Consider the following 17,512-nt stretch of genomic DNA (forward strand, 5'->3'; position numbering starts at 1 on the left):
AGAGTGGGCTGGCATGCGCTCCGTTGCTGCGTTTGGAGGTCAGGAACGCACACTCCTCCCCACGCAAAACAGTCATTCCCTGTAGTGCTGCCTATACCAACCAATCCTAGGAACACTGAAATGTTTATCCTCTTTACAATTTCTACAGGACTTCCACAGTCTGGCAACTTACTTGTCCCAGAACACATCCTCAGTGTTCCTCGACATCATCTCCGATTTCCATCTGCTCCTCTTCTTGGTCACCAACGAAGTGATGCCTTTAAGGGTATGTAATGAGAAGGAAGTTAATTCTGGTGAACGGTGTGAGTTCTTGCAAAGAGAGTTCTGTATATTTAAGGGGATGGGCACCTCTGGACTCCACACGGTGTAGCTTGCTTGCTTGCTTGCTTGCTTGCAGAAAGCTACATGCTTCTCTTTACATTTGCCTTCAGGTAGTTTGGCAAAGCATCTTTTCTCAGACACCACAGGCTGCCCTATCTCTTGAAGTGCCTCTTCAAGGTTGGTGACAAAGATGCTCGTGGGATTTAAGTGCGGCAGTCTCAGCTTGGCCTTTGTGTTGTTTGTATTGGTATGTTCTTGGACAAGACAAGAGCCAACTTGGATGTTCCACTGACAACTGGAAGCACTTCATTTAATTTCTCTGAATCAGAAATTCCTGCAGTAAACCATTGCATGATCGGTCGCCCAGTCTTACCAAGGCCAGCAACTTCCTGTGTTTGCATCTCCTCCCATGCCTCCGCCCTCTTTTTATTGGCTGGGCAGCTGGCGAATATAACATCTGGAATGCTCTTCACCCCCCCCCAAAAAAAGTAAACACCAAAAGGGGGGGTGACCAAGCCCTGTGCCATGTATGGAGAACTGCAATGATTCTGCATTTGCGGAACAGCTGGGTCTACCAGTAGGCAACTGGAGAGCAGGACCAATCAGATATGCTTTGACAATCAGATAACAAGACAAAAACACTGAACAATGTATTTACTCCCTTATTATTACTATTTAAAAAAAAACAAAACCTGAATACTTACATTTAGTGCCAAAAAGGTGGGGCAAGTGTGGTGACAAGATAGGCATGTAGCCCATAAAAAGGGGGAGGTACTTCACATTTTCACTGCATTTTGTCTTTTGGGGTTATTTGCCAGTTTCTGAATTGGGCTGATGTATATTAGTCAGTGAGAGACATGTACAGTATGTGCACTCAGAAGTCTTAAGTCTGCACCTCTGAAGTGGCCTCTAGCGCCCTCTGCTGTTTGGAGCACAATGTCCCCCTTCAGCTAAGTCATCTTCATACAGCCATGCAAGTTTGCCACTTGCATGTAGCAAGTTGTGGTTGCTGAAAAACGAATGCATGAAAGAAAGCAGCTGTACTGCAACCCACCATTCAAACTCACTGCTGCCACCGCCGCTGCGATCTGGTTCTTCTGGGTGCTGTCCTGGCTGGTTGAAGGAGTTCACACTGGCAGTTCCTTTCCCCCAAATACAGCACCGTACCATGCAGGGTTGTGTTCGATGTGTGTGCGATTCATCTTCTTGTTTTATAGCATGAGTAGGCAAACTAAGGCTCGGGGGCCAGATCCAGCCCAGCTGCCTTCTAAGTCTGGCCCGCGGATGGTCCGTGAATCAGTGTGTTTTTACATGAGTAGAATGTGTCCTTTTATTTAAAATGCATCTCTGGGTTATTTGTGGGGTATAGGAATCTGTTCATTTATTTTTTTCAAAATATAGTCCGGCCCCCCCACAAGGTCTGAGGGACAGTGGACCCGACCACCTGCTGAAAAAGTTTGCTGACCCCTGTTTTATAGGGTTGCTGGCCCTTTAAGCTGGAAGGGAGGTAGAGAGCACGCCTGAGATGGCACTGGGATGCTGTTAGATTGTTGGAAACTGAAGTGTGTCTTTACTGCCAGCCAACACAAGCTTTTCTGCTTGCCTGATGAGACAATCAGCCATCTCTCCCCCAGCCCCATGTGCTTCTTCTGGGACTCTTCCAACCCTCCCCCAGAGGCAGTTTGGGTGTATGGGGAAAGGGCGGGGAGCCCCACTGTGATATTGGTGGTCATTGTGGGGACGTTCGCTGTCAAGACTACTTAGCTGTGTCTGGCCCTACAGATGTGTTATTTGAAAGGATGCCTTATTGTTAAATAAGCAGTCATGTTACCACTACGGCTGGTGGATTTGGGGAGGTGGGGGCAGCTCTGGAGAAAAGAAATTCTTCCTGAACAGCCCCATGTATCTTTGAGGTAAATGGGATTAGCTGTGACCTGACCCATCATCTCTCTTCCAGGATAGCATCAGCTTGTTGCTGGAGGCAGTCAGGACTCGGAATGAAGAGCTTGCACAGACTTGGAAGAAATCTGAGCAATGGGCCACCATTGAACAGCTTTGCAGTATGTCATGTCTTTTCCCTTTGATACTAGGATTTGGGCACCTCTGCAGAGATGCTGGAGAGCTTTGGTTTTATCTGTTATCAGATCACCCAGGGTTGTGATTTGATGTCTGAGTTCCCTCAGTCACTTGGGGGCGGGGGGGAGATCTCAGTAGGAAGGAAGGGGCTTGAGCAAGGATAGCAGTCTCCCTGGCCAAAGAAAAGAAATATTTGTGAAACAGTCTGTGGGCAAGCATGTAATCCTTGTGGATAAACAACTCTGTGAACTTGATCTAGTGCAGGAGAGCAAATAAAGTCTCTCACAAATAATACTATGAGGGGATTCAAAGCTGTACAGACCTTGCAGGGGAGGAGAAAATATAGTTGGCATATAGTAAAGGTAAAGGGACCCCTGACCATTAGGTCCAGTCGTGGCCGACTCTGGGGTTGTGGCGCTCATCTCGCTTTATTGGCCGAGGGAGCCGGCGTACAGCTTCCGGGTCATGTGGCCAGCATGACTAAGCCGCTTCTGGCAAACCAGAGCAGCACATGGAAACGCCGTTTACCTTCCCACTGGAGCGGTACCTCTTTATCTACTTGCACTTTGATGTGCTTTTGAACTGCTAGATTGGCAGGAGCAGGGACTGAGCAACGGGAGCTCACCCCGTTGCAGGGATTCAAACCGCCGACCTTCTGATCAGCAAGTCCTAGGCTCTGTGGTTTAACCCACAGCACCACCCCCGTCCAGTTGGCATATAGCTCTGCACAAACTAGAGAAAGCTACCCTTTTCTGTAATGTTCAGCTGAAAATTCCCCCACTTTGTCAGAGCTTTCCTAACCCCCCTCCTGATTCTTGTTGTGTGTTTTTTTAATCCCTTTTTCTAGGCACAGTTGGAGTTCAGCTTCCAGGACTCCAAGAATACGGTGCCATGGGTGGTTCGACACATGCCACAACCTCCGCCATGTGGGCCTGCCAGCACTGCACCTTCATGAACCAGCCGGGCACAGATCACTGCGAGATGTGCAGCCTCCCACGTAGCTAGGCCCCCTCTCAGCTTAGCATTCGGGGCGGCCCTTACAGACCAACTGGCGGAAATACAGAGGCAAACCCTTAGCCAGGCGGGGGACTGTTCTTCCTCCTGGGATGACGCACCCTGAGGGTCAGGGCAGGTAGGGGAGGGGCGGGGAGCGACCCACGTCGTGGGCACTCGGTGCCATCCAGCGGGTGACAGCTTGCCGGTGGAACTGGATGTTTTAGGGGGAGGGATACGGCACAGCCCCTCTGCCCGGCGCTGCTGCCTTGTCTTTTCTTTGCTCTCAATATTGTAGAAAGCCAGCCAGTGGTCATGTTTCCCTGGAGCTGCCATCGCGCAACCCCGTGGGCACATGGCAGTGTGGTCATGCTGCGCCCGCCCCCGCCCCCCCAATCAGCTTGCATGCCACAAGCTTCCCCCAGCCTTAAGCCAGTCACAGTGAGGCAAGGCAGTTGTGTTGAAGGGGTCAATTGGGTCCCCAGGCTAGCTTGCCTAATGTTGCTCCCTTGACATGCTTTTTGCATTTAGCCCCAGAATCACTGGGTCCCTGGTGCCTGAGTCACTTCGGTCCAGCCTCTAATTAGAGCTTCCAAATTGAGTGGCCTGCACTGGCAGAACATACAGTTGCTTTGTAGCCCCCCCGGGCTAAGTCCCAGACTGACTATCTCGGCTAGAGAGGAAGAGGAGGAGAGAACACGCTTCTCAACTTGGTAGGGTGTCTACAGTCGTCCAGCCCAGCCGCAATGGCCACAGATTTAAAGAGCTCTATCAAAACAGCTGTCTCCTGGTGCTTCTCAGCTAGAGCTAGGTAACAGAGGGCTGTTCTTGCCCAAATCGGGCAGTGGAGACCAGCTGGCTTCCCGAACTGGAAGCGGGTCGCAATTTGGCGGCATCATCCTGGCTGTTTCAGGGTTGGGCAGGCAGTTCGCGAGCAGTTCGCTTGCTCCAGATTTCCATATGCTGTCATCCCTTTGCATTTAAAGCCAATTCCTGGTCTTTGTAGCTGTGAGCAGGCAAACCTCGCAAGTACCTTTCCTCGTGCCTGTTAGCGACTTAAATAGCATCCCAGCAGGGAAAGCTAAATGGAACGTTTGTCGGCATCTTGAAAGGAGCTTTGTCTTGCTGCAGCGCGATCCAGGCAAATTGCAGCTGAGACGCTGGAAATTCTCCTGCCTCCAGAACACTTACCTGCCTCCTCTTCCCATAACCACATTTTTAGCAGTGCCCTCGAGCTCCTCATGTCTTTTGATGTGTGAGCTCCTCCATTGCCATACAGAGATGTGCTTTCATTGTCCAAAAATTCCCAGCATCTCTGCCAGCAGTGTTAGGGCACATTTGGTTCTTCTTGCACAGCAGTATTTCTGCACCTAACTGTTCATCCCCAGGCAACTCCCATCAGTTTTATAGCAGAGAAGCAAGGCATTCATGCCATACATTGGGTTATGGGGACAGAGGGCATCCCATAATTTTTATCTTGTTAGATGCCCACCCCAGCAAAATGTGCCTCCACCCCAGCTACCAGTTTTCTTTATGGGCCTGTAGGCCTGGCTCCCAGACAGCTGCCATGAGCGATGCAGTCTCTACCTTTCCATGGCTGGAAATACCTAGGGCTTTGAAATACCTAGGGCTTTGTCTGTCAGGTGTTTGAACCAACACTTCACCTGGCCCTTGTTATTGCTGACAGGATGTGCAGCTCTCTTCTTTCCTGGGTTTGTGTTTTGACTAGATTCCTTGAGCTCACCGGGCTGTAGCTACTCTTGCTATTCCTTTTCATTCTATGGGTTGCAGAGGTGTGTGTTTGGTTTGGACTGGAGTTGACTGAATAACAGCCCTGCAAATAAAAAAATATATTAAAAGCGTCTGAAATGGAAGCCTCCTGGTCTGTTCTTTTGCCCGCCTTGTCCTCTTGTGTTTGCTTTTCTTCCCATCCGTTTTGAACTTGTGCAGCTCTTGGATTAACAGAGCTTTCCCCAGACAAAGCTTTGAATATTCTTCAGGGCAGTGCCCCAGTGAGAATCTTTTTGATCCGAGCTCCCCACTTCAAACCTTGTAGTCCTTGCCTGCCGTAAATGCTTGCTAAGGACTTTGGCAACTGCAGGAGGGGAGCAAAATGTGGCATTTCAGCAGCCCTTCTGCTGAAGATGGTGAAGCTTTGTCTAGAGAAAAACAGTACAGTGGTACCTTGGTTGTCGAACTTAACCCATTCTGGAAGTCCGTTCCAAGAGTCTGTTTGACTCCCAAGACGGTTCGAAAACCAAGGTGCTGCTTCCAGTTGGCTACAGGAGCTTCCTGCACTCAATCAGAAGCCGTGTTGGACGCTCGGCTTCCGAAAAACATTTGCAAACCGGAACACTCACTTCCGGGTTTGCGGCATTTGGGAGCTGATTTGTTCGGGAGCCAAGCCATTTGACAACCAAGGTACCACTGTACTAGGCAAAGCTTTAGTATCTCATCTCAGAGCTCTACCAAGCAAAGCATACAGTTGTCACTTAGGTGTTTATAGTGTAGCTTTAGATCAGCCTCTCTCAACCTGTGGGTCCCCAGATGTTGTTGAACTACAACTCCCATCACCCCTAGCTAGCAAGGCCACAGCTCAGGGATGATGGGAGTTGTAGTCCAACAACATCTGGGGACCCACAGGTTGAGAACCGCTGCTTTAGATGAAGAGCTCACTTGAGTAGTCTAGGAGGGGGAAGCTTAGAAGGATCTTGCTAAAAGTGCTTCGCAAGCCAGTCTCCCTTGTTTTGGCTTTGTTTCTGCCCATACAACAAAGTGGCAGCAAAACATTTTAAATTGTAAAAGGGATTGTTTTATTGTAAAACACTCAACATTCCTCAGACTTGCAACTTAGAATTTGTTAAGCTTCCTGAACCTTACAAGCATCCTGCCCAACATCAGTTGTCCTGGCTACAGCAGAAGCAGGTGAATGAGTGAGTCACTTCTTCCAATGTACAGTTTTGTTAATTGGCTTCAAGGAACAATGGGCTTGCGGGATTCTTGGGTTTTCAACTCTCATTTGACCATGGTTTTTTAGGAGTCAGACTTTTAATTTCGAATGTTTACAAGGGGAGGTAGTGAGTTTGGGATGGAAGTTGGAGTGGGCTAATTCGGTACTAGCAGGGAGCTGCTTTAATGCTTATTTTTCAGAGAATGGATTCCAAAGAGCTGGATTTCTGACTATTCAAAGCATACGCAATGGAAATAAGAGTGACCAATACATACACACACACACACACACACACACACACACACACACACACACACAGACTAGTAGGGATCCCCTGCAGCCTCCAGCATGGACAATTGCACATCCAACTTGTTCACAACTTGCCAAGTGGCAACTTGCTATAATTCTGAAAAATTGCACTAGCAAAGGGGTGTAAGGTTAGGTCCAGCTTGTGAAATCCTTTTTTAGATAATATGGACTTATATAGGGAGACATGGGTTTTCTGGATTTCTATGAAGTGTCCCAACACTTGAACCCTTCACCCAAAGCTCATTAGCTTTCAAAAATTGCCTTCCTTGTACACATGTCAACTGGCTTTGAAGAAAACTTCCCTGTTTGCATACATGCAGTAAATCCCCCTCCAGCAAAATACTGGATTCCTGCTTTTGCCCTGGGCAGTTTGCAGTGCCAGCTTTCTAGGAAAATCGTGACCTGGCCCTGCCCAGATTTTAGGTTTTTAGATGGGAAAGGGTCTTAATGCTGGGCAGAGCCCTAGCAATAAACGATGTTGCTGCCCTCAAACGCTGTCACTTGGCAGAAAAGGAAATGACACAGAAATGAGCCGGCAATTTCTGTCCCGTAAAGAAGACCAGCATCCAAGATGACAGCTGAATTCTGGAATATCCACCAAAGCATTGACTTGAGAGTTAATGGATTCTTGGAGCTGGAGAGAACTTGAGACAGGTAGAAAAGCCACATATTGATGAGCATATGCACCTCCACTCCACAGCTCCTGTGAAGACCCATCATACCCTAAGTGAAAGATGAAGTTTAAGAGAAAGGTCAGAGCCTCTTCTGATGAATATTTCACTCCATCCAAAAGAAAGCAAGTTCTGGGAGGGGTTGTCTTCTTCTTGTAGCCCTTAGCAGAAGAGCAGGGAGCCTGTGGTCCTCCCAAATGTTACAAGGCTCCAGCTCCCATCATCCTTGATCATGCTGATGGGTGTTGGGAATCCAAAGACCACATGTTCCCTGCCTCTGCCTTAGCATCAACAGTGACCTTGGACTCCCAAATCCAACTTGTGCAGAGGGATTGGATTGCAAACTTTCTCTGAAGCTCCGTAACAAACCAAAGACAGTTCAATTGGGCAGGAGAGAGCTCTCTTACCCTCTTCCGCCACGTGTCTGTGTCCTGAATTGTACTTTTGTAATTTCTGGGAGGAGTTCCACTGTCCTGTAGGCTTCCTCCTTCCTCCCCCCCCCCACCCTTTTGAAGGAAACAAGCCATGGCCTGGGGGCCTCTCAATAGGCCCAAAGGATCTGTTTGCAATTAGAAGACTGCTGTGTGGCTTGGCAGAATTCCAGGGCAGCTTGGCTATAAGGCGAAGAGAGGCAGACCTTGGCCAGAGAGAGAGAGAGAGAAGAAAACCCTTGGACTTGAAAGAGCAACTGCCACAATTTACCATCTCTGATTCTCTGTTCAACAGGTAAGGAGTTTCTCCTTTTTTTTGCAGTCTATAAACCTAGTTCTGAGCATTATTGGCTCTCAAGCTACTTGGGGAGAATGTTCTTTAAAGGGGTTGCCGGGTTTCTGGGGTACCCTTTAAAAAGTAAAGGGACCCCTGACCATTAAGTCCAGTCGCAGATGACGGGTTGCGGCTCTCATCTCGCTTTACTGGCCGAGGGAGCCGGTCATGTGGCCAGCATGACTAAGCCGCTTCTGGCGAACCAGAGCAGCGGAAAGAAACGCCGTTTACCTTCCCGCCAGAGCGGCACCTATTTATCTACTTGCACTGGTGTGCTTTCAAACTGCTAGGTTGGCAGGAGCAGGGACCAAGCAACGGGAGCGCACCCCGTCATGGGGATTCGAACAGCCGACTTTCTGATCGACCAGCCCTAGGCTCAGTGGTTTAGACCACAGCACCACCCGCGTCCCTTGGGGTACCCTTTGCTAGTGCCAGATCTCTGTCTCCTATTCGGACACAGTTCCCAGCAGTGTCTCCTGTATGTTAATGGGGCCCATTGCAGTGGCTCTGATGTCTTGGAAGAGAATAGAGGAGGCAAGCAAGGGTCCGAGGATGAAGACAGCACACAAAAGTTCTGAGCTGTCGTACCATCTGTTCTTAGCCTCTCATCCAAACAGCTTGTCAGCACAAAAATCACAGGAAAGAATGGAGTTAACATCCGAGAACATTCTAGTGTATCCAGCCCTGCAAAGTATCTGCTGTTTCTTCATGTTTTCGATTAAAATGTTTGGGGTTACCCTTGAGATCACGGGTAGGAAGCAGATGCAAGCAAAGGATAAGCCAACATTTTCCAGCAACCAAGCAGAAGCATGTAGAGCAACCCAGATAAACAGCCTGACTACGCAGATAATTATTGTTGGGCCGGTCAAAATGAAGAGATCCTTCTGTTACTGGTCCCAAGGCTACAGATTAGAGATTCTGCCTTCTTCCTTGTCTGTAGTCGCTACTGTAGATGCAGGTTTGGTATGTATCCTGTCCCGTGCTGCCAGCCCTTCTCAGCTCTGTCTCCACTACAAGGATGTAGCAAATGCTCCAGACCCTCCAAGTGTCCCTATTTTCCAGGGACAGTCCCAGATTTACAGAAGCCATCCCAGTTTCTGATATGATCCCAGAATGTCCCGCTTTTCCTTTGTTGTTGTTTAGTCGTTTAGTCGTGTCCGACTCTTTGTGACCCCATGGACCAGAGCATGCCAGGCACTCCTGCCTTCCACTGCCTCCCACAGTTTGGTCAAACTCATGCTGGTAGCTTTGAGAACACTGTCCAACCATCTCATCCTCTGTCATCCTCTTCTCCTTGTGTCCTCCATCTTTCCCAACATCAGGGTCTTTTCCAGGGAGTCTTCTCTTCTCATGAGGTGGCCAAAGTATTGGAGCCTCAGCTTCAGGATCTGTCCTTCCAGTGAGCACTCAGGGCTGATTTCCTTAAGAATGGATAGGTTTGATCTTCTTGCAGTCCATGGGACTCTCAAGAGTCTCCACCACCACTTTTCCTTAGGACGTCCCTATTTTCATTTGAGAAATGTTGGAGGGTATGGAGTTATGCAACCCCCAAGCCAAAGAGATAAGTAACTATACAACCTTCAGAAGTCATCTGAAGGCAGCCCTGCATAGGGAAGTTTTTAATTGTTTTTAAATGTTCTGTTATGTTTTTATATATGGTAGAAACCACCCAGAGTGGCTGGGGCAATAATAATAAAATTATTCTTATGAAATAAGTAGGACGTCCCTATTTTCATCGGAGAAATGTTGGAGGGTATGCCTTTCTCTCCTCCCCCAAATAAGAGTAGAAGGTTTAATGCCATACTTGTGGGTACACAACATTGGCATGTTTTGTGGCATGGAAACAACTCAGGAAAACCTGGGTCCAGATTCTTGCATCACTGGTTCACACCACTGGGCCACATTCCCTTTGTGCCTGACGCACACAGACTTGCCGGGATCTGACCTATAAGTGGACACATGCAAATGTGACGTTGCTATGGCTGCAGAGCCAGAGAGGCCCTTTTTTTCCCTTTTCCATTTGGTATGAGCAGCTTGTGACCATCCCGGCTGGGAAATGTCCATATGGGAGCCATCAAAGCGATAGGGGTGAGGAAAGGGGACTGCTGTTGTGGAACTAGTACTTGGGGAAGGGAGGCTTTTCTGATGCATTTTTCCTTCTCCTGTCCCTCTGCAAAGGCACCATGAGACAGATCTTCTCCCTACTGCTTTTGGTGGCAATCTGTTGCGCCGCCAAACCAAAGAGGCAGCAGGCAACGTCAGAATGGGATTACAGATCTGAAGGTAAGGTTCCAGATTTGCTGGGTGCCAAAGAGTGGGCTGATGCCACGCAAAGCTTGTTTTGTCTTTTGTTTCATTTCCATTTGCAAATGTGCATTTGGGGCTGCAGATTTCCCGGTTTTACTATCCATGCGCAGGTCCTGCCTTCTTGGTATTGCAAAGCTAACACAAAACTAATAGGGTACATGGGCTCTAGCCAGCCAACTCACACTGGACAGATAAGAAAGTAAGCTTGGTTTCTGAACTGTCAGCATAAAAAACCCACTTTTGTGAAGGTTTTGAACACAAGACCCAAATCTCCCCTGCATACATTCGCAATGCTTTTGAAACTGTGGACAGAAGATTAAACCTCCCCTCTGCCTCTATCCTGTAGAGCTTTAATCCTGTTTGAGCATTTTTTGATTTACCCATAAATCCATTCCCACTCTCTATATCTTGTCACCATGATATACTTGAGGATATACTTCCAGGGATATACTTCTAGGGAAACAAATTCCCTGAAATTAAATGTTTAAAGAATGGCAGTTCTGTATATTCCCCTCCCTCTCTTGGCATATGTAGTCTCGACATCGAATATAATAACACCTCAGTTTCTAAAGAGGCTTCCATGTTCTCAGTTGTGTATGTTTTGTATTAGAATGTATTTTTGGTCTTTATATAAACTTCTTAATCCATCAACAGATGTGAACAAGGTGGGTTACATAGTTTTAAAATTGCAGCTGATAAACCAAGTTTATTCTAATTCCATCTGTCTTAGGATGGATTTCATATGTGCACTTTTTGTTTGCAATTATTTAGTCTGATAAATGATTCAAATTCTGGTCTGATGGAAATGGTGGGGGAACCCTCCCTTTCCGAGCCAGGAAATGGAACTGCAGAACTGCTATAGTTCAGAGAAAGGTGTATGTTCTTCTATATTATTACAGTCGTACCTTGGATCCTAAACATCTTGGTACTCGGACATTTTGGCTCCCAAACACCGCAAACCTGAAATGAGTGTTCCGGTTTGCAAATGTTCTTGTCAACGCTTCCTGCAGCCAATCAGAAGCCGCATCTTGGTTTCCAAACGTTTTGGAAGTTGAACAGACTTCCGGAACAGATTCTGTTTGACTTCCAAGGTATGACTGTATTACTACTATGATATTCTCTCATACTCCCAATTCTCTCTTCCAGCTGAAAAAGTAAACATGAGGGGATGTGCCAACCTCACTGTTGTTCTGGACAACTGGAAGTTTGCTATTGTGTCTCAAATGAAGAATCTTCTCCTCTTTGACCACCAGTCTGTGTTGCCTGACTATGGAAGGTGAGCCTGGGTAGTAAAGGTGGCAACAAAATGGACTTCTGCTGTGATCTGTGCAAACCTGCTGTACAGTCACCATCTTGGGTTCGGCAGGTCATGTATGGCCGCCTACTTGGGACTCAATAAAGCAGCCTGTTTGGCAGCAATCTTGGAAGTGTGTGGCCAAGGGGCTGTTTTCAGTTTTGTGGGCTACAAGTTGTAAAAGCAGTGCCTCCCAAACTTGGGTCTCCAGCTGTTTTTAGACTCCAACTCCAATCATGCCTATCTAGCAGGACCAGTGATGGGAGTTGTAGTCCAAAAACAGCTGGAGACCCAAGTTTGGGGGGACACTGTTGTGAAGGCTCTGTCTTAAGCTGTTACCCTCCAGGTGTTGTAGGACTACAACTCCCATCATCCCTGAGCGTCGGCCATGTTGGCTGAGGTTCATGGGTGTTGGAAGTTCATCAGAATCTGGACAGCCACAAGTCCCTCATTCCCTCACCTAAAGCCATTGGCTCAACAAGAGGCATCTGCCTCTGTCAGTCCGTGCTATACTGTGAAGAAATCCCCTGTAAGTACACTTTGGTTTTTGGGTGGTTGCCCTACCTAGATACTCTGCATGCAGTTTGGCATAATGAGAAGATCTTGCTCTTTCTTAAGCTCTGAACTTTTGCCAAAGTGTTTCTCCCTTAAGTATTATTGCAGTGTCCCTATTATCCAGGGACAATCCTGGATTTACAGAAGCCATCTGATTTGATCCCAGAATGCTCTGGGTTGCCTTAGGATGTCCCTGTTTTCATTGGAAAATTTTTGGAGGGTATGGAGTCCCAAGCCAAGGAGACAAGTAACCATACAACCTTTAGAAGACATCTGAAGGCAGCCCTGTATAGGGAAGTTTTTCCCTGTACAGTGGTACCTCGGGTTAAGAACTTAATTTATTCTGGAGGTCTGTTCTTAACCTGAAACTGTTCTTAACCTGAGGTACCACTTTAGCTAGTGGGGCCTCCCACGCCGCGCGATTTCTGTTCTCATCCTGAAGCAAAGTTCTTAACCCGAGGTACTATTTCTGGGTTAGTGAAGTCTTTAACTAAAACGTCTGTAACCTGAAGCATCTGTAACCCAAGGTACCACTGTATAGGGAAGTTAAAATGTATAATGTTTTATTATGCTTTTATATATGTTGGAAGCCGCCCAGAATGGCTGGGGCAACCAGGATATAAATAACAGAAGAAGAAGAATTAATATTATTATCAGGGCTTTTTTTCCAGCTGGAACTCAGTTCCGGCACTTCTCATGTGCAGAAGCAGAGCAAGGGGGGTGCAGTCTGCCCTGGATGCCATCCCGGGGAGGCGGGTGGTGACAAAATCCCAGCCGGGTCCAATCGCAAATAATGAAGATGGAATAGGACATCCCTGTTTTCACTGGAGAAATGTTGGTGGGTATGTTATTGGTTGCTGTGGAAGTGCTTGCTTTGGGCTTTGTAGCCCACTATAGAAGAATTTCTCTTGTTTGTTTTACACCTTCCCTTGCTTCTTTCCTTTCTAGGATCAAGCCACTTTCCGACGCCCTCAACGACCTGTACCTAGAATTCAACACCCTCAAGGAACGGCTTGGAGAACTGACCACGCGCTTTGAAGGAGTGGAGTCTTTTGTGGATGAGATGAACAAAAAAGGCCAGAGCCAGCCTGTTGCTAAGACCCCCCTTAGGGTTGCCCAACCAGAGGTGGAGAAAGCAAGTTTCCCCTTGCCAGCCAAGCGCCGGAGGGTCCTGATTCGGAATGGGAGAAAACCCACAGAATCACTGACAGGTGGAACACAGTAGAAACTTTGCTGAGGGGTCTCCTCCTCTGTTCCGGAGTGTTCCGGATCTTACCAACTCCTTTAGAGACCAAATGTATCTGTCTGTCTATCCTTTTTTCCCCTCTGAAAGTCTGGATTCAGTGAGAGACAGAGACCTAGATAGAAGCCTTTCCTTGGCTAGTGAGTCTGTGGCAACAATTTCACTCTGTGCTTGCACTGCAAAAGGTATAAGGAGGATGGATTCTGGGGACTGTAGAGTTTAGCTGCATGGTTCCATCCAAAGAGGGTGGTTTGATTCTCAAGGGGGGCTGTTCCTTAAAATCCTCTCACACAGCTCAACCTGACAGGGAACGAGGCACTTCTCAGTATTATCAGTATTGTACGGATCTCAGAAAAGGTGATGCGCTGCACTTTGCACATTTCCAGTGTCGTAGAACCTTGAGAATAAATACTGCTGTGGCCACAGCACCGGTGTCACGGGTAATCTTTGTCGAGCACAGTCGAAGGAAGTGTCTGGCAGTTGCGTAGGAATCTGTTCATTTCTGACAGCTGCAGCCAATGCCTTGCATTTCGTCGTAGGATGTAGTAATGTTTAGACTTCCAGGGTACAGAATCTTACGGAGGATGCCAGTGCATAGGCTCTTGCCTTCCAGATGTTGTGCTCTAGAGTTTCCCATAAGCATTAACATGTACAGCCTCAAGAATAATCGCATCTGTTCCCCCCGCCCGCCCTCTTGCTAGTGGGAGCAAATGAAGGCAGTTGATAAATAGCAACGGAACTGTGCTTGCACATACTGCGGAAGCAAGCAGATAACTCTGAATTCAGACTCTAAATTAGTTTTTTTCTCCCCTGTGTGTCCATTTTTAAGTGCAAACTCAATCTTTTCTCGCATACCAGAATGAGTGTTCAATCAGAAGCGGCTTTGCTTTTCCTAGATGTAGGTTTATTAAAATGACAGACGCCATAAACGTGCGTGCAGACCCTATGCAGGTTATGTAAAGGAGTGTGCAGATGCTATACTTGGTGATAGCGCACTGAAAATCTCAGCCACGTTATGCCTAAATGGCACCTTGGATGGAAACCTAGTCATGCTTTGAAAGCGAAGTCATGCCATTTGAATTAGGTAGTCAGCTCCCCTGGCTGCCATTTGCTTCTTAGCCTGGAATGTTGCTTTTCCTTTAAATAAAATAAAAATAAAAACGACCCACCTCCACCCAGTGTCACGAGAAAACCAGCAGAATGAATTGTAAACAGGATCTGTCTTCCCTTGCCGCCCACCCCCAACTTGGCTCCACAAGCCGAGGCCCCTTCTCGGAAATGGGAAATGCCGTGCCAGATAGCCAAACATCACAGATTAGCTGGAGCCAGATTATGAGTAACTGAGTTTTATATAATACTCCCCATTCCCCTGGGGAGCTAACAGACACTCCTCTCTCTCAGTGTTCAGTATGGCTGATGGGCACTTGCCCTTCATTTCCCTGCATCTTGCCCCCACCCCCAGCCTCCTTCTCAGGGCCAGCATGTTAGCATTTGGATGATGGGAAGGCAAGGCTGTGGAAAGTCGTTGACATTCCCACCCCCAACCAGCCCAGCAGGTTTAAATTGCTGCGAGGCACAGGGGATTTCAAGTGTCAACGCCTGGGATTCAGCATACCTGACAACACCTCCATACCAAAAAAAAAAAGTGGTATCAGCCAGTGTTAGAAATATATATATATATACAGTAGTACCTCGGGTTACAGACTCCGCTAACCCAGAAATATTACCTCAGGTTAAGAACTTTACCTCACGATGAGAACAGAAATCGTGCGGCAGGCCCCATTAGCTAAAGTAGTACCTCAGGTTAAGACAGTTTCAGGTTAAGAATGGACCTCCAGAATGAATTAAGTTCTTAACACCACTGGAGATTTCAGTAAAAGTTTGCTTGGAGCATGTCAGCTATGCAATTCATGCCAGACATTGGTTCGTGGATGTTAAAGCTTCCAAAAGCACCTCCAGGTAAACTCTTAAAACAGGTCAAAAATCATACAGGATAAAACTGCAAGAGATTCAGCTCGATAACTGCCATCGTGGAAGGGTTTCCATATGGAAATGGGGGAAAGTGTGTCCTCCAAGCTTTGCTCCACTTAGTCTCACTTTATATTGCATTATGTCCGCAAAGTTTTCTACTCACTTTTCTGTTGTTGTTGCCAAACTTTCAACAACATTGCAGGGCAGGCGATTTTCTTCCAGTTGTACAAGTGAGTGAATTTCTAGCAAGGTGCCCTGTGGCCAAAGTGGAAAGTGCAACATTTCTCCTGATGAAAAGCTGTTAACACAGAGCTTTCCAAACCATGTGTCGGCTGCAGTGCGTAGCTAGGTGTGTCGTGCAAACGCTTCCCCACGTTCTGAGAAGGGGTTAATTTAGCCTCCGGCTGGCTAGCAAAATGATGCAGGTCTAAAAAGTGTGTCACCAACATGAAACGTTTGGAAAGCTCTGCTGTAACAAGTCTCCCAGCTATTCAAGTTCAGCTGGAGCATTTGGCACTGAAATCCCTGTATCCATATTTTATTTTTATATGCTTTCCCCACTATCTTTTAAACTGTAACCTTAAATAAAGACAAACGAGGCAACACACTGTCCCAATAACAGTTGCTTTGCTTATGAAGCTAGAAGCCAAAGTACACCCGTGTTTTGTAGCAAGATGAAGAATCAGTCTAACCTTTGTACGTTGCCAAATGGATCAAGTCTAAGAACATTTATCAAAGCTTTCATTGGAAGCTTCCCTAAATGTTGCCCTTATTTCAATATAACACTTCCCAAGCCACTTTGTTCCTGACCTAATGGACAAATCTAAGGCAGTACAGAAGCACCAAGGCGCCATCCATCATAGTCACTATGTCACAGTGTTGAAGTCCTTTACTTGTACAGATGCAGCTCATGGCCTGTCCGAAGTGGAATGCCAAATTTGGGAATGAATCATTCTGTAGCTTCTCATATGCTGTACTTTTACTCTAAATGCATACATGTTTTAAAAAGGGCTTTTAAAAAATCAGATTACTACCTTTAGCTCTGATAACTTTTATAATACCAGGCGCTCTCTCTCTGTCTGTCTGTCCCTGTATGTATGTATGTACGTATGTATGTAATAGTTCTACATGAAAAATCCCCAAAGCTACAAAACTTCACACTTGTGTACATCTAACCTTTTAATACTCCCTGCCCTCAGGCTGAAAATCTTACTAGTTTTGCAAGCCATTCTGGGAGACCTGTTGGTTTTGTTTTGGTTTTTTTTAAGAACAGACTAAAATACTTCAAATAATAATAATAATAATAATTGAACTTTTTTATTTTGGCTGTGTGATTTTTGTGACTGATGCAAGAGCTTTGAATGGTTTTTAAGTGCAGCAACTACAGTGGTGAGATGAACATGTATGGTTTATTACGGCATATGGAAGGCATAATGGTCAGAAGTAACAAGGACTTGAATGACTGGATTCTGTGCTGAAGGGAGAAGCCAGCCTCTGGATTAGGCCCAAACGCACCTGATTTATCAGTTCCACATTTCTCCCTGCTCCCCATGGCTCAGTCTTCCGCTTTATCCTGGTTTATTTCCCAAATATAGCTCTGTCCCACGGCGGGCAGTGATGCCCTCTGCTGGTTCCACAGTGCTATAACTCCCTTTTTGCTTTTTACGCCAAGAATTGGTGGCACCAGCTCTTAGAACATACCTATTTTCTGTAGCCCTGAAAGCTGGGGATCGACCGGAAAATGAACTAAGCAGCTTATAAGAGAAAAAAGAAGAGGGATCTGCAGGGCCAGAACAAGGGGCAGTCTAGTCCTGCATGCAAGACTGGTATTCAGAGGTAGACTGTCTCTGCACATGGGCGCTCCATCCCTCTCCCGGGCTTGCAGTTTTCTTCAAGCAGATTTCCCTCCCGGCCACGTTTGCATTTATAACTCAAATGCAGTTTGAGCCGTCAGCCCTATGCAGGGCATCTGAACCAACCTCTCGTCCGCTACCCCCCGCCCCGCCCCGCCCCGTTGTTTCCCCTCCTAGTCCGCGAAGCCGTCCTAAAACAAGACG

General features: G+C 47.0%; 2 protein-coding genes across 2 annotated transcripts in view; both read left to right on the top strand.

Moving 5' to 3' along the window:
- The window catches only part of NPLOC4 (NPL4 homolog, ubiquitin recognition factor), a 52,423-nt gene extending 47,164 nt beyond the window's left edge, over window positions 1-5,259 (top strand). The window contains exons 15-17 of the mRNA XM_079965465.1: window positions 149-265; window positions 2,279-2,381; window positions 3,245-5,259. Of these exons, the coding sequence (XP_079821591.1) occupies window positions 149-265; window positions 2,279-2,381; window positions 3,245-3,402 (378 nt within the window). The 3' untranslated portion in view covers window positions 3,403-5,259. The remainder of the gene's footprint in view (window positions 1-148; window positions 266-2,278; window positions 2,382-3,244) is intronic.
- Window positions 5,260-7,852: 2,593 nt separating this feature from the next.
- Window positions 7,853-14,648, top strand: LOC307210099 (uncharacterized protein). The gene is made up of 4 exons (XM_079965718.1): window positions 7,853-8,046; window positions 10,264-10,368; window positions 11,539-11,668; window positions 13,190-14,648. Exons 2-4 carry the CDS (start codon window positions 10,269-10,271, stop codon window positions 13,464-13,466), a joined length of 507 nt encoding a protein of 168 aa, XP_079821844.1. The 5' UTR covers window positions 7,853-8,046; window positions 10,264-10,268; the 3' UTR covers window positions 13,467-14,648.
- The last annotated feature ends 2,864 nt before the right edge of the window (window positions 14,649-17,512 follow it).

This window comes from Podarcis cretensis (assembly GCF_951804945.1).
Source record: "Podarcis cretensis genome assembly, chromosome: 2".
NCBI lineage: Eukaryota > Metazoa > Chordata > Lepidosauria > Squamata > Lacertidae > Podarcis > Podarcis cretensis.

What these genes read in the sequence shown, in the direction of transcription:
- LOC307210099 (XM_079965718.1), top strand. Translation starts at nt 10,269, where the DNA reads ATGAGACAGATCTTCTCCCTACTGCTTTTGGTGGCAATCTGTTGCGCC. An exon ending in ATGGGATTACAGATCTGAAG is followed by an intron (nt 10,369 to 11,538) that starts GTAAGGTTCCAG and finishes TCTCTCTTCCAG; the next exon opens with CTGAAAAAGTAAACATGAGG. An exon ending in GTGTTGCCTGACTATGGAAG is followed by an intron (nt 11,669 to 13,189) that starts GTGAGCCTGGGT and finishes TTTCCTTTCTAG; the next exon opens with GATCAAGCCACTTTCCGACG.